Below are 26,321 nucleotides of genomic sequence, written 5' to 3'. Positions count from 1 at the left end.
TGTCCACACCCACTCCCTCCATTTCCCCATCATTTATTGCTGTTTTTACCCAATGCAAGCTGGCTTCACTACACTGACCCTTTCTCAGAGAGCTCTAGTATCCTGTATCCCTTCCAGGACTTCTCTGACATGTTTTACTTTATTGATCACTGTTTCTTGAAATGTCCCCCCCCCTTTTTTTTAGCTTTGTAATATTGTCTTATTCTATACCGTTAGACTTTCACAGTCACTGGTATGTCTTTCCTCCACTGATTTTCCTTCTTTCACTGAAGACTGTGAACATTTTTTAGAACTCAGACTTAAGCATTTTTAAAAAATCTCTACATCTGCTTACACACACTCAGCTAGGTAGTAACTCTGAAACCTCCATCCTTGGTTCTGACACTCCAGCCCCACCACTCTTCTAGCCTTCTGGCCAGGTCCACCTGCCTTCCCTGAAGCCACCTTAAGTCCAACAGCTTTGAAGACATGCTTCCCTCCCAGGCTCCTCATTCACCCTCTTACCTAGGCCTACCAAACAAGGTCCCTGGCTACTTCCTCCTGTTATGTTTTCCTTTGAAATACTTCAGATACAGCCCTTCTTTTCCATTTCTATTGCTAAATTCCCTAATCTTAGCTGTCATCACTACCACCTGGATTCATTCATTTGTTCATCCAGAAGTTGTGATTGAAAATCTACTATGTGCCTGGCACTGGAGAGATAGCTGTGAACACAACAGGAAGAAAAAGAATCCATGCCACTGAGAAGCTTATGTTCTAGTGGGAGAGACAGATGGAAAACTAGAAAATATATCTTCTTAAAAAACTAGAAAATATTTCTAATATATATTAGATTTCTAATATATATTTCTAATATATATTAGAAATATATATTAAATAATAAATGTTAAGAGTGCAAATAAGCCGGGCGAGGTGGCTCATGCCTGTAATCCTAGCACTCTGGGAGGCTGAGGCAGGTGGATTGCTGGAGGTCAGGAGTTCAAAACCAGCCTGAGCAAGAGCGAGACCCCGTCTCTACTATAAATAGAAATTAATTGGCCAACTAATATATATATACATATATATATAATTAGCCGGGCATGGTGGCACATGCCTGTAGTCCCAGCTACTCGGGAGGCTGAGGCAGAAGGATTACCTGAGCCCAGGAGTTTGAGGTTGCTGTGAGCTAGGCTGACGCCACGGCACTCGCTATAACCTGGGCAACAAGTGAGACTCTGTCTCAAAAAATAAATAAATAAATAAAAAAGAGTGCAAATAAACACTAAGAAGAAAAATAAAGCAAGGAAGTGAAAAGGTGGGTGGGTTGTTATTTATCCACAGTGATCACAGAAGCCTCATAAAGAACCTGAAAGAAGGAGGGAGCCATTGGGTTATCCAAACATTTCAAAGTGGGGACACAGTAGTAGGAGGATAGTGTGTTTGTGGAACAAACAGTGAAGGGTTCAGTGTGGCTGGAGAGACTTATGCAGGGCCTTGCAGACTACTGTAAGGACTTTGGCTTCTATTCTAGTTGAAAAGGGAAGCTATCAAAGGATTTTAAACAGTAAAATGCAACCTAATTTTTCGATTTTATTTTTAACAGCGTTGGGGTGTAAGTAACATAAAAGTGTACAGTTTGATAAGTTTTGACATATGTACGCACTCATAAAACCATCACCACAATCAAAATAATAAACATCTATCACTTCGAAAACTTTCCTGTGTCCTTTTTGATTCATGTTTTACCAGAATCACTCTGAGCTGCTAAACAGGCTGAAGAGTCACAAAGGTAGGCAAAAGGAAAGCGGTCAAGAAGCCACTGAAATCAGAGGAAAGATGATGATGATAGCTTGGACCAGGGAGGTAAGTAAGCAGTGGCTGTAATGAACAGTTGATTAATAAATCACTAAACTTCTTGCTGATTATTCACTCCACTCTGAAAAGTTCTTAGGATAAAATAATATGTTAAATAAAATATATGATAAAAATGTTCTTAGGATAACACCCTCCCTTCAAAAAGGTCTGCTAAGGCCGGGTGCGGTGGCTCACACCTATAATCTAGTACTCAGGGAAGCCGAAGCGGGCAGATCACTCCAGGTCAGGAGTTTGAAACCAGCCTGAGCAAGGGTGAGACCCCAGTCTCTGCCAAAAATAGAAAGAAATTAATTGGCCAAGTAAAAATATATAGAAAAAATTAGCAGGGCATGTGGTGCATGCCTGTAGTCCCAGCTACTTGGGAGGCTGAAGCAGAAGGATCGCTTGAGCCCAGGAGTTTGAGATTGCTGTGAGCTAGGCTGACGCCACAGCACTGTAGCTGGGCAACACAGTGAGGCTCTGTCTCAAAAAAAAAAAAAAGGTCTGCTAGCTCCCAATTGCCTTCAGACAACTTCTTAAGGCCCTACTTTTTTTTTTTTTTTTTTTGAGACAGAGTCTTACTTTGTTGCCCAGGCTAGAGTGAGTGCCATGACATCAGCCTAGCTCACAGCAGCCTCAAACTCCTGGGCTCAAGCAATCCTACTGCGTCAGCCTCCTGAGTAGCTGGGACTACAGGCATGCACCACCATGCCCGGCTAATTTTTTCTATATATATTAGTTGGCCAATTGACTTCTTTCAATTTATAGTAAAGACGGGTCTCGCTCTTGCTCAGCCTGGTTTGGAACTCCTGACCTCAAGCAATCCACCCTCCTGGGCCTCCCAGAGTGCTAGGATTACAGGCGTGAGCCACCACGCCCGGTGGCCCTGCTTTTAATAATCACTCTCAATCCACACCTTCCCTTCCCTCCCCTTCCCTTTCTATTCCACCACATGTCCACGCCTTTCCCGTGTCTAATTTGTACCCACACAAAGTTCCACTTTCTCCAGAAAGTCTTTCGGGGTCTCCATTTGGGATCTTTCCCTTTGAATCTCCAGTTGCATTTGTTGTTAATATCTCACAGCAAATTTATTCTTTTTAAAATCTCACTATAAGTGCTCAGCGATATCGGTGTACAAGCTCTCGGGACCCTCTCCCGCCTCCCCAAGTGCGGGCTGGGCCTATGCTACTACAGGCGCTGGCTGCCCAAGTGTGTCTGTCTGGGGCAGTGTCCTAGTCGTCCTCCCCTCCTCCTTCGGCATCTGCTCTGCATTAGTCTGTCCCAGGCCTCCGCAGGCGCCGATGATTAAATCATCATCATTAACAGGGCCTGCCCCCCCCACTCCATCCCCGGCAGCCGGGGAAGAATAGGGGGGTAAGATCACTACGAAGTCCCTGGGGGTCTCTCCCTTCCCACCTCAGCTGCACCCTCCTCTCCGAGACTCCGCAAAGCCCCAGGAAACTCTCGTCAGGGAGCGAGGAGAAGGCCTGCCACCTGGGTGAAGCTCCGCTACGAGGACGCGTCAGCCAACTAGGGCGGCATTACGAGAGGACCCAGGAGGGGCATCTTCAGCCCGGTCGTCGTCACAGGAGACCGATGACCCTATCGGTAGCGGGTGCAGACCACCAGGCCTTTTAGGGTAGGAGGGGGGCAGTCTTTCGCAGGCTCCAAAAGTTAGTCCCGAGGTCGTGTAGGGTCTATTATGATGATTCCTACAGGAGGTCGAAGAGATAGGACCCTTCCCCACAGTCCCCCCCACTCCCTAATTACGGATTGCGGAGGGGGAGGGGCCACTGGGGCTCAGGTGAGCACACGGGGAGAAAGAGACATGGGCGGGGCCTAACAGAGGGTGAGCGAATCCGAAAAGACCTAGGCCCTCGTTGCTGGGAGACAAGTCCCGCCCCGCAGGCGGCACCGGAAGTGGCAGGCCAGGATCAGCCTTTAAGATGGCGTCTCCTCAGGGGGGCCAGATTGCGATCGCGATGAGGCTTCGGAACCAGCTCCAGTCAGTGTACAAGATGGACCCGCTACGGAACGAGGTGCAAGGGCGGCAGGGTTACTGCTGTGGTCGGCTAGCGGTGCGAACTGGGGCGGGCTAGAGGACGGGCGGTGGCTGGCTGGGCGCCCTGTGCGCCTGCGCAGAGTGAGGGCGCCCAATGCGCCTGCGCGATTGCGGTTGGGTTGCCAAACTTCGGGCTAGGACGCCTGCGCATTGTGCTGCCCACGTCCTGTAGTCTCCCTTGGGAAAGGAGGGTCAGGCGAGTCCACGTGAAGGGTGCCCCTGCTGTGCGCGGAGCCCTCTGCTGGGCGGAGGAGGAGTGCTACTGCCCGGGAGTTGATGCCCTGCTGACTGCACAAGGTGCGGGGCTCGGCTGTCTGTCGAAGCTGATGAAACAGGCGACCCCCAAGTCAGGAAGGCGCACAGGTTTGGGGGTGGGGATGGGTGACTGGTAACAGGAGGGTGTTTCTGCAGGAGGAGGTTCGAGTGAAGATCAAAGACTTGAACGAACACATCGTTTGCTGCCTCTGCGCTGGCTACTTCGTGGATGCCACCACCATCACAGAGTGTCTTCATACTTGTGAGTGCCCTGGATGGAGCCTGCCTGGTAATCCAGGCCCTAGTCCTCACCAAGCTGACTGGCAGCCTCTGCGCTACCCCCTCACCCGTCCAGGCACCCCAATCAGCCCATGGATCCAGTTTCCAGAGGGCCTGAAAGTCTGCTTTTCTCTTCCTGCAGTCTGTAAAAGTTGTATAGTGAAGTACCTCCAAACCAGCAAGTACTGCCCCATGTGCAACATCAAGATCCACGAGACACAGCCACTGCTCAACCTCAAACTGGACCGGGTCATGCAGGACATCGTGTACAAGCTAGTGCCTGGTTTGCAAGACAGTGAGTGGTGGTTGGTAACCTGACTTTGAGGGGCCTCTTGAGGACTAATGCTGAGTGGCAGCTTGAGATGACAAGGGCTTTGGTGGGAATCATGTAGGTAAAGAGGTCGACAGCCAGAGGAACAAAGAGTGAGGGAGGGCTAATGCTTTACTCCCATACTTCACCCACTCCTAGGTGAAGAGAAACGGATTCGGGAATTCTACCAGTCCCGAGGCTTGGACCGGGTCACCCAGCCCAGTGGGGAAGGTATGTCCCTGGTAGTAGGAGGGTAAATTAAAGCCCCCAGAGTATTCCTCTTGCCCAGTTTTCCCCTCTGGGGAAAAGGGGTGTGGAACCTGTACCATCATCCTCTTTCTACCCTGTCTTCCTCAGAGCCAGCCCTGAGCAACCTTGGCCTCCCCTTCAGCAGTTTCGACCACTCTAAAGCCCACTACTATCGCTATGATGAGCAGCTGAGCCTATGCCTAGAGCGGCTGAGGTGAGGGGCAGGTTGGGGGTTGTATGAGGTGACAGTGCTGATGACTCAAACCCAGGAAGGGACTTGGGGAGAGGTTGAGCAGTGAGGGAGTGTCTGTTTCCTTGAAGAGACTATATCATGGCTCTGGGTTGGGGAGAGGAGGAAAGGTAAGGCTCCCTAACCTGTGTCTGTTTCTCCTCAGTTCTGGCAAAGACAAGAATAAAAGCGTCCTGCAGGTGAGAGGGGCTGAGGGGAGGGCCTCTCTAAGGAGACTTGCCTCCCCGTGACTCTTCCCTCATACACCTTGTCCTCTTCCCTTCCCCCCATCCCCAGAACAAGTATGTCCGATGTTCTGTTAGAGCTGAGGTACGCCATCTCCGGAGGGTCTTGTGTCACCGCTTAATGCTAAATCCTCAGCATGTGAGTAATCCCACAGTAGGTTTTTTTGAGGGAAAAGAGGCTAAGAAGGGAGGGATAGAGTGTATGGTGGACTAGGGTAGTTCTTGACTTGTCTGACCTGTCAAAGAGAATTCCTAAAACTGCCCCCTTCTCCCTTCTAGGTGCAGCTCCTTTTTGACAATGAAATTCTCCCTGATCACATGACAATGAAGCAGATATGGCTCTCCCGCTGGTTCGGCAAGGTAAGCCAGTGCCCAGGCAGTCCTCAGGGCAAGCGTGGGCTTAAGGGGACCTTTTGGCTAAGGACACTCCCCACTGACTACTTCTTTCCCTTGTTCTCTCCTTAGCCATCCCCTTTGCTTTTACAATACAGTGTGAAAGAGAAGAGGAGGTAGGGGCCAAGTCCCCACTCCATCCCACTCCCCTTCCCTCCCCAGATATTTATGTGAAATTAACTGTGGCTTTATTTTTTGAAATAAAAACTTTTAAAAAGCATCTCTCTTTTTTCTTATCCTCCTCTGAGTTTCATTGTGAAGGAAGGGCCTCTCCTCTATGGCCATGAGCCCTCAATGTCTTGCCAAAGAAGAAGGGTAGAGGACCCTATACGTGTGAACCAAGCCACGCACACCACTCTTTCTGGTTAAGAGAAGGCATTCTCATACCACTCTTTCTGGTTAAGACCATTCTTGGCTGGGCGCTGTGGCTCATGCCTGTAATCGTAGCACTCAGAGGCTGAGGCGGGTGGATCGTTTGAGGTCAGGAATTCCAGACCAGCCTGAGCAAGAGCAAGACCCCATCTCTACCAAAAGAGAAAGAAATTAGCTGGACAACTAAAAATATATAAAAAATATTAGCCGGGCATAGTGGCGCATACCTGTAGTCCCAGCTACTGGGGAGGCTGAGGCAGAAGGATTGCTTGAGCCCGGGAGTTTGAGGTTGCTGTGAGCTATCCTGATGCCACGGCACTCTAGCCCAGGCAACAGAGCAAGACTGTCTCAAAAAATAAAAAAGAGGTGTTCTGGAGGGGAGTGCTCGCCCTCCTTGTATGCTGCAGCACATGTGCAGGCTTGCGTGGAGAAGTCCAAATCCAACAGCACTGGGAGGAGGGCTGGCCTTGGACAGTGACTGTTGCAGGACTGAAGAAGAGTGATATTTTAAAGAAAAAGCCAAAGAATTGCACTATGGTTTTATAATAGGAGGGGAAAGTCTAAAAAACAGATTGGGCCACAGGGATAGTCAGACATGGAGGCCTGGCTGTCCATACAGTATTCAGCAAGCCCTCAGGGCCTGGGACTAGGTGGAGCCAAAGTGAGTAAAGGGTAGTTGAGAAGGAGAAGGAGCTGATATGGAGGAGAGAAGGGCAGCTTCAAGGAACAGAAGGGAAGAAGCAAGACAGGAGCTCCATTGATTCAATTAGTCTCAGTCCTTGGTAGGTCTTGTGTACTGGGTGCTGCCCTGTCATATGGGCCTTTCAGTGGGGTAGCCAGAAACTTGCCCAACTGGGACAGGAAGAGAGGGAGGCCTAGGCAAAGAGTTCATGAAGGCAGCAAATGGGGTGCTGTCCAATCTGGGACAAGTGGAATGGAACAGGCAACATACATATCACCAGAACCTGAATTTACAGCCTAAGTTCCACATTGGCCCAAGTCTGACTCCAGGACTTCTAGGGGATGGTTGTGCCTAGGTGCAGCTGGTTAGGGCTGAAGACATTGAGCTTCCATGGATAGAGGCTGGGTGGCAGAGGACAGGGTGCAGGAAACAGGGAGTGGTTACAGTAAAGGCAGCCTGAACTGTGTAAGAAAGCTCAAGATTTGACTTGCCCTGTGTGGTGTCAGTGCCTGTAGTCCCAACTACTATGGAGGCTGAGGCAGGAGGATCGCTTAACCCAGGAGTTCTAGGTAGCAGTTATGATGGCACCACTGCACTCCAGCATGGGCCGCATAAGGAGACCCCTGGTGGGTTTTTTTTCTTTGTTTTTCTTTTTAGATGGTCTCACCCTGTTGTCCCAGCTAGAGTGCCATTGTGTCAGCCTAGCTCACAGCAACCTCAAACTCCTGGGCTCAAGGGATCCTCCTGCCTCAGCCTCCCGAGTAGACAGGACTACAGGCATGTGCCACCATGCCCGGCTAATTTTTTCTATATATATTTTTAGTTGGCCAATTAGTTTCTTTCTATTTTTAGTAGAGACAAGGTATGGCTCTTGCTCAGGCTGGTCTCTAACTCCTGAGCTCAAATAATCCACCCGCCTCTGCCTCCCAAATTGCAGCCTCCTAGGATTGCAGGCATGAGCCACTGCACCTGGCTTGGGAGACCCCTTTTCTAAAAATAAATTTAAAATAAAGCCCTAGACTCTTAGGTAAAATCTGAGTATGAGTTGGGTGCTCTTTCCTGCTACAATATGCCTGGGCTTCTGGAACATCCCCACCTCTGCACTGAAGAAGTGTATGTAGGCCAAGAGGAGGCTCATAAGGAGAGGCCGCAGACTCTCAGGAAGAGTGCTCCAGTGCGTGGGGCAGATGACAGGGACCCATTGTGGGGACACCTGCAAAGTCTAGCCTGAATAGATTCCTTCCTCATGTGGTCCCCAAGATGACCAAAGGTTCCAGTGTGTCCAGGCCTCCTGCCTAGAATGCTTCTCCCCACCCCATCTCCTTCAGGAAGCACTCCCCCAGCCAGAATCAGGGCTTCTGCCGCTTTTGAGCCTGCCTGGACACCGGCACACATCTGGAGATTTGGGGTTAATTATGTCCATTCCAGGACTCCCCTCTCCCTTTTCTCTGAATTGAAACTCCCTGAGAGCACGCAGGAGTTCTCAAGCAGTTGGCGCAGAGAAAGGCGTTTTCCAGGAGTGATTGTGGGGGAGTGGTGTGGGCTGCGGGAAGGAGAGTAGAAACGCTCCTGGGGACTTTTCAGGGGCCAAGCAGCTGCGGGAGCTGGGTCTTCTAGGTCTTCTCTGAAGGCCCTCCGGTTGGGGCTTGGCGGCAGCTAGGCATCGAAAAAGCCGGGTCTGAAGATTAGTGTGAATGTGGCCCCAGACCTAAAGACCAAGCGTATCGGGATGAGGCCTTTAAGTCACGACACATGCCTGAGGCCAAGGAGCAGCGGAAGGCGCTCAGGCCTGGATCTAGGGTGGAGTCGCCGCCGCGTCTCCGTTTTGTCTGGCGGCGGCGGCGGCGGCGGAGCTGCTGCAGCGCGTCTCCCGAGATGGCTGATGCTGACCGGCTGCGGGCTCCAAGCCCCTTGCCCCTGGCCCCTGGATCCATTCCTCCCTCCCACCCTGACCCAGGGTCACTCGGGTCTCGATCTGTGCCAGGGCGGGCGATCACGCCCACGATTCTCTTGGGCTCTGCGACCCTGAACGCACCCCATTGTGGTGCCGGGCTCCGGAGTCAAAAAACAGGCGGCTTCAGGGTCGCCCCAGGGCTCGGTCCGCCCTCCCTGGGGCACCCTTGGCCTCGCCGTGCTTCCTGGAGGAGACGTCAGTCCTCACCTACAGGGCCAAACCCGTCCTAGTCCCTGCCTTTCTTCTCCCTGCCGTTTCCGCGGCTCACGCTCGCCCGGGGGAGGAGCACTAGGCTTTGCTCCGGCCTTTGGCACCGAGAACGGGCCCTCACTCAGCCAGGCCACTCTCCCAGGGCTTGAGGGGAGGGAGCAGGTGGGGAAAAGGACTGCCTGAGAACCGCGAGTCCCAGAGGAACCGAGGAGAGGGAGGGGGTCTGAGCTCGCATCCCCCGGGCGTCCCAGCCCGCACGCGCCCGGACGGCCGCGGACTGGGGTGAAAAGAATTTACAGACCCGCCGGCCCCAAAGTAACGAAACTAAAATTTTAATGTCTGAACATTAAAATAAAAACATAAAACATAAAAACTCTGCAACAACGTATTCTGAAAGAGAAAATCCCACAAGCGTGCGAGACGAAAGGACTCTCCGCCCCGTGCTCCCGCTTGGACTGGACTTTCCTCGCTCAACTCCCACTTCCCTTTCACCCCGTTCACGGACTTTTCTTACGGATGGGAAGAAGGGGGATAAGCACATCCTTGAGATTATCCTTCTCATCCACCGCCCCAAGGGGGTTATTCTGAGGGTCCTCCAACCTCCCCCCTCCCCCACCTCCTCCCTCTCTCTCTCTCTCTCTCTCTCTCTCTCTCTCTCTCTCTCTCTCTCTCTCTCTCTCTCTCTCTCGGTTCAGAGGAATGCCTGGGGCCGGCAGTTTGGAGACTAAAGGTCGTTACTGAGTCAGCCTCGGTTGTGGGGGGTGGGGTGTTGAGCTGAGGCGGGCTGGGGTGGGGGAACCCGCCAAGTGAGAGGTGGGGTATAGGGAATGAGACATAAGGTGGGGTTAGGGCTGAGAATAGGAAACCAGAAAGGGGGTGATGCGGTGAGGTGTGAGAAAGAATCCTATAATAGGAATTGGGATCCCTTCCCAAGGGAGTAAAGGGTGGAATGTGGGGATCTCTACAAGGGGAGAGGGCGCAGGACCCCGACATGTCTGAAGGGATAATGAGAGGAATCTGACAAGTTGGGAGACATGAGAGATTGCCTGAGAATGACAGGGAAGGAAAACCGTGGGACCCGCGGGACAGGAGTGAAGGCTCCAATCCGTGGATCTCCTGGGAAGGACCCAGGGCAGGGACATGCGGCTGGGCGGTGCCGCCAGAAGAGACTGGTAATGATTGAACACCCATGAGCTTCTGCGCTCCCAACCTGGAGCGGGGGCTGGGGCTATGAGACAGCTGAGCATCCTCCCCCCCTGGCCCATAACTGAGGTTTAATCCCTTAATCTTCATCATTAATCACTCACCCTCCACCTACCCCCCTCAGTGGATCCAGTTTCGCCCCAGCTCGGGTTCCAGACACTTTACTGGGAAAAGCCCCCTTCTGTGGCCCCATGATTGTCTCGACTAGTCTCTGGCTGCCGGGATGACCTTAGCGGGGCCACTGCTGTCCTGGGCTTCCTTTACTAGTCTCCGCTTCCCTCTCCTCCCCCAAACTCATATTTGGGGATCGTCCATTCCCAGTACCAAGCCCAGCTGCAGAGGGGAGAACATAGGCAGGAGACATAGAAGGAGAGGAAGGCAAAGGCCCATCAGGAGAGCCCCACACTCTCACAGACACATGCAAGTAATTGAAAGCAGAGGTAGAGGCAGACATAAAAGCCACATAGAGGATGCATGATGAAGGTCGCAATGTCCGCTTGGTGACATGCCTGGGATGGGTGGGGCAGTTCCTGCTGTCTCCTGGGAGCTGCTTTAATTGCAGATTAAGTGAAACCACAAGGATGGTTCTAAGGGCTGAGGCCTGCCCCTCACCATTAATAACCTATTAACAAGGTCCTCAGGCAGCTCAGCTTTCCACGTTGCTGGCTCTACTGTTTCAACCAGCAATGGTCCATCAGGCTTCCAGTGTGTTGCTCAGGGCACCATGAGGGCACTATGTGAATGTCAGGGTATCTGGGGGATGAGAGGTTGTTAGAGGGAGCCCTTTACCAAGAAGACCCCCACTATCAAGATGCCTTCCCTTCCTTTTTGAGGAGTCTTTGACCCAGGTGCCTTAGATATCCTAAGCCCTGTTTGGGGCACCCCTAACGGCAGGCTTCACTTGCCCCAAAGAATAGATAGTTGGACACGGAATACCATAGTACAAAATAGTAGGAGATACAGAAGCCTACAGGCAGGGGTCATAATGGACAGTTCAGGAGAGACTGGCATGGTTCTTTGTGGTGGCACTGCTCAAAAAAAAACCCCAAAAACTAGAAGCACATAATTTCCTGACTAATGGACTAGCAAGTTCCTTGGGAGTGGTAGAGCTTCTCTGTTTCTGGGCTATGAATCCTCCAGCTATTTGGGGGTGGGATGTCAGAACACAACTGTATCTTGCTGGCCTCCTCTGCTGGACCCTCCAGAGCTGCCTTCTTCCTGCAGGATGGCTGTGGGGTGCTCGCCCAGGCCCAGAATAGATGTGGAAGAGAAGAAAGACAGGATACAGAGAAAACAGGAATGAATATCCCAGGCCTCAGAGTTTGTGCTTGGGTTGGCAGGGGTGCTTGTTCCACAATCTGGTTGGGTCCATGAAGTCTGCCCTTCAAGTCACTCCTCTATGGGGAGTGACCCCTCACTGGTCAGGGACCCTTGGCTGTTTCTGAGCCTCCAAAGGCTAAGAAAACCATACCTGAACTATAGGAACTTAATAAAAAGACAGAGAGAGACAAAATTAACTAATTTTTCCAGTCCTCACTGGCAAAACCCCTTTCTGGGCAGTTGCTCCAGCTCCGGGTTTGCTGTGTCTTCTCTCCAGAGGCCCGCTGGTCTCTGGCAGCTTCTCCACGTGTTTTGATTTTGTCAGGGCCTCTAAGCTGTGATGGGGCGACCTCAGGTCCACTCACCTGCTCTCTCTTCCTTGTGGCATCCCCACTATTCCGGGTTGCAGTCGCTCTGCCAGGCCCGTTCTCCGAAGTCTTGTGCCCCCCCCCCTTGAGGCACGAATCAGCCTCTTTAAGAGCTTTTCGCAGGGTTGGGTTGAGGAAAAAGGGGCCAGGTTAGGAGACTGAGGTCGTAGCTGGGATCAGGGATCCTAGCACAGTCAGTCCTGATCCCTCTCTTCGGAACTTTGCAAATCCCCAGTCAAAGGGAAACGAGAAAAGCAATTTTATCGCCCACGGGTTTATGAGCCGGAGCGGCGGCTAGGCGGGGAGTCGGCGGCACATGGAGTCTGGGGAAATGGGCCCAGCTGGAGTGTACACCCGGCGGTGCCCTGCAGCCCTGGTCTGGTGGGTAATTCTGCCTGTAGAATAGAAATATCGCTCCATAGTTTTCACCGGCTGCAGTCCCGCCGTGGCCCGGGGTGGAGAGGTGGGGGCGCAGGAGGAGGGGCACACGGGGCTCAGGCCCAGCGCCGGGGGCGGGTCCGAGGCTGGGGGCCCGGATCAGGAGCCGAGCTCTGGGACCCAAGCGGCTGCGGAGACTAACGCGGAGCGCAACCGGCAGCAGGACCATCACAACAGCCCCGCTGGCCATGAACTCGGGACGCGAGCAACGGACACCCCGGACACCCTTCAGCATCACAGACATCCTAGGCCCGCGCATAGTCCCCCGAGCACCCTCTGCGCCGCAGCTTCCAGAGTCGGGTCCCAGTCCCTTGTCGCCGCTGTGCCAACTGGAGGAGCTGACTAGTAAAACTTTCCGCGGACTTGACGGGCGCGCTCTGCAGCCCTCCGAAGGTATAGCACGGCTAAAGTCGAGGACTCTGACTTGGCCTTGTCCCTACCTCTCTCCTCCTGGTTCCCCATCTCAAACCTTCGACCCGACCCGACCCGGCCCGGCCACCCTAACCTGCCTCCTGCCCTCAGCCCACGTGCCAGGACTCGTATCTGTGGTCCCTCACGTCTCCGTTAGTCCCCCAGCTCCGCAGCCGTTCCCAGAGGTTGCCAGCGCCATGGGGAAGGGCCGAGCTGTGGAGAATTGAGCGACCTGTTGGTCTGCTCGCTGTAGGTGGGGCAATTGCGACAAAGGCTGGAGAAAAGGAGACAAAAGGCTTGAGCCGCAGGCAGTTAACGAATGAGCTAGAGCTGGGGCAGCGCAGAAGCACTGGGAGGTGAGGCTCGGGTGTCTCTGGGCGACCGAGCTCTGCTCCCAGCCACTCTCTTCTTGAAGAGGCATAGGGAGCAAAAGGTCCTCAGCGTTCAGGCGCGGTGGCTCACTTCTGTAATACTAACACTCTGGGAGGCCAAGACGGGAGGATTGCTTGAGGTCAGGAATTCGAGACCAGCCTAAATAAGAGAGAATCTGTCTCTACTAAAAATAGAAAAAATTAGCCAGCCTAGTGGTGCGCACCTGTAGTCCCACCTACCCGGGAGGCTGAGGCAGAAGAATCGCTTGAGCCCAGGAGTTTGAGGTTGCTGTGAGCCAGGCTGACGCCACCTGCACTCTAGCCCGGGCAACAGAGTGAGACTCAGTCTCAGAAAAAGAAAAAAAAAAGTCTTTGGCGTAGGTTGGATGCGGGACTCCACGCTCCGCCTTTCCTTACTCTGTCTCCCTTTCCAACACTATTTCCCTTTTGAGCTCTAGGAGAGGGCGCCGGTGTCAACAGGGAAGTGTAAACCGAGTGCCTAACACAATCCATGATCTAAGGAAGGGCACGATCCAAGTCCTGTTACCTCGCCACGCGGAGTTGGCTGCCTCTATTCTTACCCCCTCTAACGCCAACCGCAGCCTGCAAGCCCTCTCAGCCTGGGGCTCCGAAAGGCCTCAAAGGCCCTACCCCAGACGGCCTGACCCTGTACCAAGTCTCCGCTGGCCTGTCCCACCCTTCTCTCACTCCTTTGCCTCCGCAACATGCCCTCAGCCTACTGCCTCCAGTACCCCAGCAGCCCGCCCCGCTTTGCGCCCCCCACCTTTACCTCGGCTTGATCCCCGAGCCCCTGGGTAAGGGATCACAGTTCTGGTCCCTGTTCGCCTTCCTGGCTTCCTCCCTAATCCGCCCGCAACCGGCCTGACCCCACCCTCAGCTCTTCCTCCCAGGCCACCTCCTGATTCCCGCAGGCTGGAGGCTGACCCCCGCCCTATCCCCGCAGGCCTGGCAGCCCGGGACGTGCTGGGCCCTGGCCCTGCCGGCCGCAAACGGCGCAAGTCCCGCACGGCGTTCACCGCGCAGCAGGTGCTGGAGCTGGAGCGGCGCTTCGTCTTTCAGAAGTACTTGGCGCCATCCGAGCGCGACGGGCTGGCCATGCGACTCGGACTGGCCAACGCGCAGGTCGTCACTTGGTTCCAGAACCGGCGCGCCAAACTCAAGCGCGACGTGGAAGAGATGCGCGCTGACGTCGCCTCGCTACGCGCGTTGTCCCCGGGAGTCCTGTGCAACCTGGCACTGCCTGACGGCGTTCCAGGCCTTAGCCTCGGTCCCGGCCTCAGTCCCAGCACCGCTGGACCTGACTCCGGGGTCCACCTGTCAGATGAGGAGATACAGGTGGATGATTGAAGACAAAACCGCCGCAAACCCTGGGCTCTGGGGCCCCGGACTCCTCACCTCCCCACTCTGCGCCTTATCCGAGTTCCAAGGCGGAGGAAGGCGCTCCATTCAGGGCTCTGCCGGCCCGCAGTTCAGATGCCCACCTTGCCCAGTTGTTGAGAATAAAGTTGAGACTCCGCCGCACTGCGTCCGGGTCCGGACGCCTGTCTGAAGCCAGTAACAACAAAATCTGCGGATTATTGCAGAGATTCCGCGCTTTGCGCTGTGCCCAGTGTTTTAAACGCGGTGTTTCCTTTAATCCTCATAGCAACTCTATAAGGTAGGTGATAATTATGCCCATTTTACAAAGGAAAGACCCAGAGGTCAGGATTTGGATCTGGTATCCAGCTAGCCTTCAGAGCTGGTGCTTGTGAACCTACTGCTCAGGTAACAACTGGCCCAGAGCTGGCCAGCCCACTTACTGGATGCCTTTAGTTGCTGGACTCCACCTGGCCTCTGATCAGCCACTGCCTGGGAGACCTTGCTCCTAACCTCTAGGCTGGCCCAGAGTGATGACATGGTGCCTGAGTCTTCAGGCTCTCCTCACCCTTAGGTCATTTGTTACTGGAGTCCCGACACTTCTCCCTGCCCTGCCAAAAGAACCCCGTACTGGGACATAGGCAAAGTGATGGATGCCCAAAGAGGGAACATCTCTATTTCCCAGACCTCCACCAGGCTCCTGGACCGGAAATGTTCCCGCCAGGACAGTGGCAGCAGCGGGAGTGGGGGAAGGGCTGGCCCCCTGAGGCGAAGCTTGGAGTAGTAGGCTTACCCAGTAGGGACCCTAGCCTAGCTCCTCCTCCTGGGGACATTTCTGACATTCATTTATTCTCCCGGCGATTAATCACCCTCCTGCAGGCCCTCCCCATTCCTGGTCATCCCAGCCAATTTGCAGGAGATCAAGCTTCACATCTTTTGGGCTTCCCTTCCCTCCTTGTCAGTCCTCACTCTGGCTGTCCTCAGATCTTCCTCTGCCTGTGCCCAGGGATAACAACTCCACTTTCAAGGATGCTCTAGGGGTTCAAGAGGGGTCAGCTAGGGCCTCAGTTGCAGGTGGAGGGCCCAGGAAAGGATATTCCAGGGACTGTAAACAAGGCTGGAAGCAGAAGGGAACCTGGCATTATCAGACAATATCTACCACTAATTGAGCAGTTTCAACTGCTTTGCATGGATTAATCCTCAGAATAACCCAATAGGACAGACTTTTATTCTCATTTTAAGGACAAGGAGACTGAATCACAGAAGCCTGAGGGAACTTGGCCATTGTGCAGTTTGTAAGTCACGGGGCGGGGACTTGCTTGCTTGCTTGTGTGACTCAGGAGCCCATGCTTTTCACCACTACAGGAACTGTCCCTGTGAAGGGGACTGGGCCTAACTGAAAGAAGCAGAGAATTTACAGAGGAAGGAGAGGATAAAGGGCCAAAGGTAGGAATTTAGGGATTGTACTGTAGACAGAGCATGGTCCCTATAGAGGTTTTAGAAAGAAGAGATGAGAGCAATGTTTAGGGCAGGCTAATCTGGCTGTGCATGCAATGGTGGTGGGGTGGGCATAAACTGGCAGAGATCTGAGGAAGGGAGTATATCTCTGGCCACTGCAAAAGAGCAGAGAGGGGGGCATGGGCAATATAAGTAACCTTAACACTTGTACCCCCATAATACGCTTAAAAAAAAGAGCAGAGAGAATTCAGGGCCAGACTTGGGGGTGGGGCAGGAAGGTGGCCACAGAAGAGTAATCAATGTGATCCCCCAGTGACCGGGGATTGCATGAATCAGTGACAGCCTAACAAACCTGGACACCTGGAAGAAAAATAGCATCATGGATAGAAGTAGACAATGACCACTGGTATAGAACTAAGAATCTGTCAACCATTATGTACAAAAAATATTCTTTACAACTGCATTTCCCCCTTCATTACACATACACAATAAACAGGCCACCTCTGGCTCCTGTTAGGGGCCCTCCCTTATTCCCTTCACACCTTCTATAGACTGCCTCTCTAGGACCTTTCCAGTAGGGTGATCAGCTCTTTCCTGTTTGCCCAGCACTTTCCCAGTTTTGGCACTGAAAGTCCCACACCCCAGGACATCCCTCAGTCCCAGGAAAACCAGGATGGTTGATCATGGTACAGTCCTGGGGACTTGGAACTCAGACAGCTGGGTCAAACCCTATCCATTCATTAGGAGTGGTGAGAGTGGGCCAGAGTAGGGACAAGGTGTCAGGAGTCACGTGGTTATTAGAGAAGATTCAAGTCCAGGAGAGGCTAAGAGGTGCTGGGGAGGGAACATTTATTTGAGAAGATAGAAGAGCAAGGAGCTAGCTCAGCCTAAAGAAAAAATTCCACATAGTAGTGGCCATTCTTTCAGGCGCCAGGAACCCTAGGGAAGTCCCCAAAGCACACAGGTCCCCTCCCCCAAAGAACGTGAAGGCCAGTTGGGTAGGCCTCTTGTAGAGCCACTGTAATGTACTCATCCCTTAAACCAACACAACCACCTCTCCCCCAGCCCACTCCCCACCCAGGGACAAGCAAAGAACTCCCAGGGCAAACAATTCTACTTAGGAAGGTAGGCTCCAGTCAAGTTAATTGGCTCCAAACCATAATCCCCCTCCACTGAGGTTTCCTAAATTCTAGCCCAGCTAGCACTGCCACCTCTTGAACTCAAGCCTTGGATAACAAAACTCAAACCTGTCCCACCAAAATGGACTCTAGATGGGTGTCTGCTCTGCTAGGTCCTAGAACAGTTCCATCAGGATCACCTTGGGGACTTACTGAAACACAAATTGCTGGCCCCACTGCCAGTTTCTGACTTAGAAGGGGTAGGGTGTGGCCTGAGAATTTGCATTTTAACCAGTTCCTGGGTGATGCTGACTCTGCTACTCTGGAGACCACACTTGAGAACAACAGTCCCAGAAACTCTGGATTTTGTGAATTTAAGCAGCAGTTTACTCATACTCCTCTCTTCCCACTATGAGAAGCATGAATATGTAGGACAGTTGTAAATAAAAATTGGTTTATTTAGCACTCACTATGTACCAGGCACTTAATAGGCATTTCCTCACACTTTCAATCCTCACAACAGCCCTGTGAGGTAGGGATTACCCCCCCCCCATTTTTACAGATGAGGGAACTGAGGCTTAGATGTTGACAGACCTGCCCAAGTTGATCCAGTTAGTAATGGCAGACTTCATCCTGCTATGCAGTATTTAAAGGGCCTAAAGCATAAACAATAAAAACACTTGGGAAAGTCCTATATAAAACAGATGTTTCAACACCTCCTATCTCCAGGAGTGAAAAGTATTGAGCAGGACCCACAGGGCAGCTAGATGAATGGTTCATCTATGAACAGCATGGAAGGGGGGCTAAAAGTCCCCTGCAAATCCACACTTAAATGGGCTGAGAATCCCTGGCAGGACTAGGGAGGAACCAGCCAGGGGGAGCTGCCAGGATCTTAGAGGAGAAATCAAAAGATCATGATTCTTACCTAGGAAGTAGAGAATTACAGCCTTCCTTGGGGCAGTGACCCTTGGTGGAAAAACTGAGTCAATTCACGTGGAGAAAGGCTGATTACAATGCCCAGTGCTGGGGTGGAGAAAGAGTGGTCAAGGTGGCAGCAGCTTGGCTGCCTGCCGAGGCCCCATTCAGTGGGAGAGCCAGTGGTTGTGTAGAGAAGTGGCCTTGCCAGCTGCAGGCAGGAGCTGATAAGGGACTTCCCAAATGCAAACCCTTGGTGAATCCTCTAGCAGTGGGAGGGGGTGAGCATCAGACCACTGGACAAAGGAGGGGTCAGAGTGTACACAGCAAAGTGGACGGGAATCAGGGCAGAAGAAGCAAACTGAGCACTGTGTCTAGAGAAAACAGGGCTCAGGAAGAGGTGAGCATCCATCAAGCTGAAAGTGGGGATATAGGCTTCATAGCCGTGATCCCATTCCTGAGCACAGAGCTCTAGCTGTCAATGAGTCCTTTCTTGAGCTTTGGCAGATTTTATTTTTCTGCCTAAAGAAGAAGCCACCTGCTTGAGAATCAAAGAAAGGATGTTTCAGTGAATGTGGGGCTCCTTTCTCTCCAAGAAGGTTCTCTGTGGCAAGAGGAATGACTGCCAGGGGTACCCTCAGCTATGGATTTGGAGTACAAGGTCTCAAAATATTCAGTGAACTGTCACCACACAGTGTCCCCATCCCTTTGGGATGTACGGATGGCCTTGCCCTATGAGGGACAGGTCCACCCTCATCTGACCTGAGGTAGATGCTGGGGCCCAAGTCCCAGGATGCTCCAGCCCTTTGAAGGGTCCTGGAGATGGAGGGGGGGGGTCTTGTACTGTGAGTCTGGGGGAGGGGCCCACTGGGGTGGCTCAGGTGACAGGGGTGATAATGCAAGGGTGGAGACAGATGGCCAGGGCCCCCTGGAGCAGTGCTTGGAGGGCAACTTAGGGGAAGCAGGCCTGAGGCTACCAGCTCAGCATAGGGAAATGGCTGGGGGACCCCAGTGGATAGAGGTGGTGCACAGATTCCTCCTCGATGATCCTGCTGAGAAGGGAGAGGGGGGGCACCTGATGTTCTTTCTAAGCAGCAGTGCCCAGGCCCCTTATCCCACCGTTCCTGCCCCCCTCCCCTTCCAAGACGGAAGGCGGCACTGCTTAGCACTGCAGTCCCAGCCTGCTCTACCCGATGCTCTCAGCAGGAGAGGGGACTGGCTCCCTTACCAGAGCTAGCTGGAGGAGGCACGAGTGGAGCTCCCGGGCTGCGTCAGGCTGGGGCCCACCTCTCAGCGTCTCCTGGAACACAGCAGCTGCCTCCTCAAAGCGCTTTGGTTCCAGATGGATTAGAGAGAGGAGAGTATAGGTGTCAGGGGAGTCAAGAAGCTTAAAACTTTCCCCTTTTCCAAACTGGCCCTGCTCCTGTACCACTACCATTGTGACGTTGTGGTACTAGGAGCTCATCTAGAAAATTCCGGTGTAGACCCACTTCCCACCCCATCCCACCCAAATCTTCCTTTGTTTCCAGCCTTAGACCGATTACCTGTAGTCCCATCAAGGCCTTTCCCAGGCGAAAGAGGCCCCGGGGCCAGCCAGGCCTTAGGGTAAGGGCCACCTGGGCATCGGCCAGGGCCCGTACTGGCTGACCCAGCCGCTCATGGCAGAAGGAACGATTTCCAAATAACCTGATAAAAACAGAAGGTGGCCAAAGGTCAGGGTCCTCAACAGCCTGCCTTGCCCTGACCTTTCAGCACAGTGGCCAAGCTGCCACCTACCGGTGGTCCTGAGGGTTGAGCTTCAAGGCCTGGGTGAAGAGGACCACAGCCTCCTGGTAGAAACCATTTTGAGCAAAGCTGGTACCAAACTCTGCAAAAAAGAGCCAGGTGGGAAGGTTCAGATGGGACTACCCTAGGGAGGGTGGGGTAAGGAGGGAGAGAGAAAGGATCTCACTTGCCAGTTCCTGGCTCCGCTGTAAGGCAGCTGCCAGCAGTCCTGCAGATGCCTAGGGATGGAGAGCAGAGTCAAGTAGGCTTTGAGGAGGCCTCAACTTCCCCAAATCCTTCTTGTTTGTTCAAATAGATAACATTGCAATTAGCATCACCCAACTCATGCAATTGGCAGCCCTACAAGACGGTATCAGCCCTGTCTTCCTAGAGAGGAAACTACCAAGGGTCATGGTGAAGTGAAGGAACCTGACCCCAGGTCTCTTGACCCTAGGGCTGGAAAATTCCTACTGGACACACCCCTAAACCCTTAGATCATGTGCCTTCCCAGTGCCTCTGGTGCCCCTTCCACTGGTTCTAGCTGAACCAGGTTCTTCTGCCTATCTCACCTGTGGCTTAGGACTCTGCCCGGGCCTCTCCTCTCTTGGAAAGCTCCCTTCCTCTTGATCTGTCTTCTTCTGGGGGCCTGGGCCCCTGCCTTGGGGCTTCTGGATTAGTCCCTTCTCTCTGTGGGTACTGGGGGGCCAATCCCCAACCTTGCGCAAAGCCAGAGACACGAAAGTACTAGATAGATCCAGTGAGTCCTGTGGGCAAAAGGGAAAATTAGGGCAGGAGTGGGATGAAGTACATCCTGGAATAGGAGGAGGAGAGGGTGAGTAGAGACCAAGAAGAGAACGAAGGGGGGTCTCACCTCTTCCTCACTACACTGTCCCAGAGCTGGGTTCCTGGGGCTGGATGGGGGGCTCTCATCCCCGTCTGTGGTAGCCTTGGCCTGGAGGGAAGGTAGACAGGTACAGAGGTGGGATCACCACGAGCTGCCTTCTTAGCCCACCTTCCTGGCAATTGGTGCTCTTAGTACCTGCCTGTAGATACTCACCTTGGGCTCCCCACAGTCCTGCTCCAAGCGTTCCTGTCGCTTTCGTTCCTTTTGACGCTGCAATAATGACGACAATGATGTATTTTGAGCACTTACTATATGCCATGTTCTTAGGTAAGAGTTTTGCATGTGCTATCTCATTTAACCCCTGAAGCTCTATAAATTAGGCATTCTTATTAATATTTTCATTTTATAAGTGAAAAACAGACAAGAGAGGCACCAGCCAGGGACCTCACAGTAAGAAGGTGGCAGATTCCAACCCAGGAAGGAATCCAGAAGGATTCCAGAATCACTGCCCCAGATAGCCTGGAGAGAACCCTCAGTCCCTGAGCCCCTTGGGCCCTCCGGCAAGAGGATCCACTGCAGGCCACCTTGAACTCTCTCCTGTTCTCACAAAGCTTCCTTTTTCCCTTCCCCAAATCCCTCTGGGCTCCTCTCCCTTCACCCTCCAGCCACCTTCTTCTTGAGTCGTTTCTTCTCTGCTTTCTGTTTCATGCGCTCCTCCTCAGCCACCAGCTCCTCTGCCAGACGGTTGGCTTCCTGGAAGAGGAAGGGTAGGTGATAGGAAAAGGGAAAGAGAGACAGGAAGAATGAGAGCAAACACAAAAGGGGGCAAGCAGTATAGAAGGATCTTGAAAGGTTAGGGGAGAATATAAACATGGGAATATGGGAACTGAAGGAACCTGGGGGACCATGAAGCTGGTTCCTAAGAGTCTCACCTCTTCAGTCACCAGGAGCTTCTGAGGCAGGGCTACGTGAAGCAGGCTATCTGAGACATGGGGGCAGGCTGAGGCAGAGGGGCTTTGATGGCAGGGCTCAGGCCGTTGGGGAGGGTATAGGAAGAACTTGTGGAAGCCACAGTAGGTGCCCAGGCCCTCGGCCCCCTTGCCCCTGTCACTCTGTCCAGTTGTTTTCCCCTCATCACTGAAATGGTCCAGGAGGTAATCTGTCAGGAGGGAAGAAGAGACAGAAAAGACAAAGGAACATGAGAGAGAGGAGCATCTGAGGGTCTGCCCCTCCCAGGGTACCAGCCTCAATCCCTGGGCCCAGCCCCTGCACTCCCCACCATGGTGCCACAGCTGCAGCCGCCTGCTGCTCCCATCCACATGGATCCGGTGCAGGCCCTGGGGATCACTCTCCACAAGCCGGTGAAGAAAATCCTCTATGTCCTGGGAGGGGGAGGGGAGGGGAAGGGAGGCTGGTGTTGGGAGTGCTCTGGGAGAGAACAAGGGCTTGGCCGGCTTGACCTCTCCACCATGGCAGCTACAAACCAGCCACCTAGGCCACAGACTCCCACCAGCTCTGACCTCTTCCTGCTCAGCACCTCAAAACCTGCTGCCTCCGGTTTCTATGGTATTTCACCTCCCTTCAGTGCTCTTCCACCGTCCCAAGGGTTGAGGGTGGCTTTCAGCCCCGCCTTCTCCACCATCCAGATCATCTCCCCTTGACCTGCCATTAGGTCAGCCACACCAAGGCCCCTGGAATTGAGCCCTCTTACCTGCTCTTCCAGTTAGGCCCCTGTCCTATCTTGCAATTTGAATGACCCCATATAACCCACCCTGAAGCTACCTCACACCTAAATAAGTACAGCAGCTCCTGGCTGGCCTCTCCCCTGCACTTCATCTGTTTCTCTCCAAAACCAAGCTCTTAGAAATTACTCTTTTATTCAAAAATTTCCAGTAATCCTCCACTGCCAGGGCCATGTGCAGGGCTGAATCCAGCTCCTCAGCCTAGGATTTGGAGCCTTCCAAAAAGCTCCCTGACTGACTTTCCAACCCTCCCTTGCAATCCTCCTCTGATTAGCTGCCATCCTCCCTCTGCCACCAGACTCCCTCCATCTTGGGGCCTTCCCCTAGCTGTCCTCCAAACCCTCTGGGCTCTGTGCCTCTTTCTCACATCTTATCTCACCTTCAAGGTCCAGTTCAAATTCCATCTCCCCTCAAAGCCTTCCCAGACCCTTTCATCCTCAATTATCTCTGCCTCCTCTCAACCAAGCGGTACCCACAGAGTCTGTGTTATACAATTTAGAACTTTACTGTTCATTGCTTCTTATTGTTCTCTTAATTGGCAAGTCAGCATGGAACTGGAAAGTGCACAGTGCTGGAGTGGAGCCACTTGCATCTGAGTTTTGATTCTGCCACTGCCTAGCTGTTTGATTTTCGACAAGTCATTTAACCTCTTTGGACCCCATTCTCTAACACAAAATGAAGCAAGACCTGACCCACACATTCTATGGTTCTGATGAGAGTCATTTCTCAGTGAGTATAAGCTTCAGAGGATAGGAAAGATCACGTCTCCATGTGGCCTAATCAGGCTTAAACAGAGCAGGACTGACAGAGAAATTTTAGAAGCCAATTAACTTTTAGACTTGCTGAGTTAGAAGCCACAAACTTACAAACTCCAGGGTGCCAAAATAATGTGTAGGTAGGACTTCAGATTACCAAAAAATACACTCAACTTTCTAAACAATTTTAGATCCAGGGCTCCCCTCAGGAGTAGTCCTGACTCAACAGCATCTTCATTTACACTGCTGGGCACCTTCATCAGTCTTATTCTTAAATTCAATTTCTGTTGAGTTTGTTTCAACGTTCTTAAGCATAAATCATGCATGCTCTGGGCCCCATCTTAGGCAGCCTCTCAGGACGTGCCACTCAAATATCTACTGTCTTTCCTTTATCTTCAACTTCTCTCCTCTTACTCAGGCCAGTCCAGCTATCTTGGAGGGAGGGGAAGACTTCCTTGACCTTCTGCTACCTCTCCCCAAAACACAGTCTATGCTGCTCTCTCAATTCACTACATGGCCAAACATGATATGGTCCCCTAATATCTTCATGAATTTTCTCCCACCTTCTTGTCACCCTTCTCCAGCCATGGTGTGTCCTTTCAAGTTCATACAACATACCAAATGTGCTCCCATCTCAGGGCTTCTACACTTGTTATTGCCTCTGCCTGGAATGCTCTTTCCCCAGTGATGGGCTCACTCCTTTGACCTCTTTAGATCTCTGCTTAAATATCACCTTCTCAGGGAGGTCTTCTTTCTGATCACTCCTTTTAAAAGGAGAAACTCCATTCAGCACTCCCTATTCTCCTTCTTCCTTTTCTTGGCACTTCTCATATTTAACATACTATATTGTTTATTTATTTATTTCTTTGACTGGCTGCCCCCACTAGATACTTCTAATTCATTGACTAGAGGAATTTTTGCCTGTTTGGTTTACTGCTGCCTTTCCAGTTCCTACAAGTGTTTGGCACACAGTTGGTGCTCAGTAAGTGTGTGTTGAGTGAACAATGAGATTGGTGAGAATGTTATTGTAGTAGAGACAAAGCCAGAAACTGTGTTTGAAGAACCTCATGTGACCTAGTGAGTGTGGACTTTATCTTTTTTTTTTTTTTTAAGAGAAAAGGTCTCTCTCACTCTGTTGCCCAGGCTGAAGTACAGTGGCATGATCATAGCTCACTGTAACCTTGAATCCCTGGGCTCAAGCAATCCTCCTGCCTTAGTCTCCTGAGTAGCTGAAACTATAGGCATATGCCACCACACCTGACTAATTTTTAAAACTTTTTTGTAGAGGAGGGATCTTGCTATGTTGCTCAGGCTGGTCTCAAATTTCTGGGCTCAAATGATCCTCCTGCCTCGGCACCCCCCCAAAGTGTTTGGATTACAGGCCACTGCACCTGGCCTGAGTGTGGACTTTATCTTGTCAGTGATGGCAGTGAAACGCTCATATGAAATAGTGCTGAAGAAAGAGATGAGTCTTAGATGGAATTTTCAGTTAGCAGGCTATTACAACTGTTCAGGCCAGTGGCATTCCTTGAACTAAGGGAGTGGCAGCAGGAGCAGGAATGGAAATGAGTTTTTTTTTATCAAGAGATGTTTCAGAAGTAGATTTTAATGACTAAATGTATGAGGTAAAGGAAAGGGAGTTTATAAAATGATTCCCAGATTTCTCGATTAAGCAACTAGATAGAAGTTTGTATTATTTATTTATTATGAGACAGAATCTCATTCTCTTGCCCGGGCTAGAGTGCGGAGGCATCAGTCTGGCTCTCAGCAACCTCAAACTCCTGGGCTCAGGTGATCCTCTTGCCTCAGCCTGCCAGGTAGCTGGGACTACAGGCATCTGCCCAACTAATTTTTTCTATTTTTTAGTTGTTTTTGGCTAATTTCTGTCTATTTTTAGTAGAGACTGGGTCTCGCTCTTGCTCAGGCTGGTCTCGAACTCCTGAGCTCAAGCAATCCTTCTGCTTCAGCCTTCCAGAGCTAGGATTACAGGTGTGAGCCACTATACCTGGCCAGAAGTTTGTATTATTAATCGAAATTGGGCTTAGAGAAAAAGCAACCAATTTGCAAACATGATAAGTTAACTTTTGGACTTGCTGAGTTTGAGGTTCTAGGTATGCCCACGAAGCAGTTAGAAGTATAGCTTCTCAATACTCCCAAATCTGATCTTGTCCCTCTGTCAATAACCCTATTGCCTACTTGAGGACATTCAAACCCCTGTGCCAGCCAAGGCCTTTCAAGCCTTTTGCTGCCTTCTCTCCTGCCCCATCCTTTACTGTTCCAACCAAACTTTCCACTCTGGTCTGACTTTTTGAAGTTCTCTTAACTTTTCCTTGCATGAATGTCTTTGCTCACACTGTCCCCTCTGTCTTATAATATTTTTCCCCAAGGAACTCGTACCGCCTCCCCAATCCTTAAATCAGAAACCCTTGTCTGCTCAATTCTGCCTACTTCAAACATTTATTACAGCAGGATCGTCCTTCCGGACCCCGCCCCTCACTTGCCTAAGATCCTCAGGGGCAGAGCCGGAGGCTAAGCGTTCCCCAAATCCCCAGGGCCCCACGCGGCGCCGGCCGGCCCGTAGTGTGTCTCGAAACAGCGGATTGAAAAGGGGAGTGACCGAGATGGGCAAAACCGGGAGAAACCAGGAGCCCCTTTTACCTCTTCGCCGTAGTCCTCTGGACCGAATTCTTTGCAGAGTTTGGGGACAGCAGCGACCTCCAGCGGGCAGCCAGGCCGCAGAGGGCAATCTACAGGAAAGGAAGGCGGTGCCGCGTCAGGGAGCTCGGGAAGGACGGTGCACAGCCCTCAGCCGTCCACCTGAAGTATTAAATCCTGACAGTGTTCAGACCACAGGTAGACCCAAGTGGGGCTTGCCTCCCTTCCGTCTTGCCAAACCGCTCACCTAACTTGATTCGCCCTACAGTCTTCGGAGTCGGCGCCATGGAGAACCGAAAGTGACCCGAAAGTGAAACACCGTCTAGTTAGTATTTTATACCGGCCAAAGGGCGGAGGGTAGGGCAGGGTAGGCGGCCATCTTTGTTAGGGGCTGAAGCCTTCAATTACGGAGCGCCAGAGAGTCCATGCCGATCCCCGCGGCTCCGGGGCAAGAGAACACAGCTCTTGGGATGGGGCGGAGTTCCGGCTACCGCAAGCGTTGGGGCGAG

At 52.2% G+C, this 26,321-nt stretch overlaps 3 protein-coding genes across 5 annotated transcripts; 2 read left to right on the top strand and 1 right to left on the bottom strand.

Moving 5' to 3' along the window:
- Positions 1-3,727: 3,727 nt before the first annotated feature.
- PCGF1 (polycomb group ring finger 1) lies at positions 3,728-6,075 on the top strand. Its single transcript, XM_012788601.3, has 9 exons — positions 3,728-3,872; positions 4,307-4,412; positions 4,572-4,724; positions 4,899-4,970; positions 5,097-5,202; positions 5,384-5,417; positions 5,515-5,601; positions 5,742-5,822; positions 5,928-6,075. The coding sequence occupies exons 1-9, from the start codon at positions 3,780-3,782 to the stop codon at positions 5,973-5,975; spliced, it is 780 nt and encodes a 259-aa protein (XP_012644055.1). The 5' UTR covers positions 3,728-3,779; the 3' UTR covers positions 5,976-6,075.
- Positions 6,076-12,549: 6,474 nt separating this feature from the next.
- LBX2 (ladybird homeobox 2) lies at positions 12,550-14,552 on the top strand. The gene is made up of 2 exons (XM_012788611.2): positions 12,550-12,795; positions 14,149-14,552. Exons 1-2 carry the CDS (start codon positions 12,591-12,593, stop codon positions 14,550-14,552), a joined length of 609 nt encoding a protein of 202 aa, XP_012644065.1. The 5' UTR covers positions 12,550-12,590.
- A 3,022-nt stretch (positions 14,553-17,574) lies between these two features.
- On the bottom strand, positions 17,575-26,320 carry TTC31 (tetratricopeptide repeat domain 31). Of its 3 annotated transcripts, none has more exons than XM_076000909.1 (13): positions 26,060-26,320; positions 25,816-25,904; positions 21,940-22,042; positions 21,593-21,819; positions 21,330-21,413; positions 20,874-20,930; positions 20,688-20,768; positions 20,386-20,580; positions 20,004-20,055; positions 19,829-19,919; positions 19,597-19,738; positions 19,281-19,382; positions 17,575-18,593 (listed from the first exon to the last, which is right to left on the bottom strand). In XM_076000909.1, the coding sequence occupies exons 1-13, from the start codon at positions 26,097-26,099 to the stop codon at positions 18,531-18,533; spliced, it is 1,326 nt and encodes a 441-aa protein (XP_075857024.1). In that variant the 5' UTR covers positions 26,100-26,320; the 3' UTR covers positions 17,575-18,530. The 3 variants fall into 3 exon arrangements, with proteins under 3 accessions (XP_075857024.1, XP_075857025.1, XP_075857027.1); XM_076000910.1 differs by having other exon boundaries at positions 17,575-18,590; XM_076000912.1 differs by lacking the exon at positions 17,575-18,593 and adding an exon at positions 18,903-19,104 and having other exon boundaries at positions 19,340-19,382.
- Between the last annotated feature and the right edge of the window lies 1 nt (position 26,321).

The sequence above is a fragment of the Microcebus murinus genome, chromosome 3 (genome assembly GCF_040939455.1).
Source record: "Microcebus murinus isolate Inina chromosome 3, M.murinus_Inina_mat1.0, whole genome shotgun sequence".
Classification (NCBI taxonomy): domain Eukaryota; kingdom Metazoa; phylum Chordata; class Mammalia; order Primates; family Cheirogaleidae; genus Microcebus; species Microcebus murinus.
Note: the sequence above shows the minus strand (reverse complement) of the source record. Positions and strands in the feature narration are given on the sequence as shown.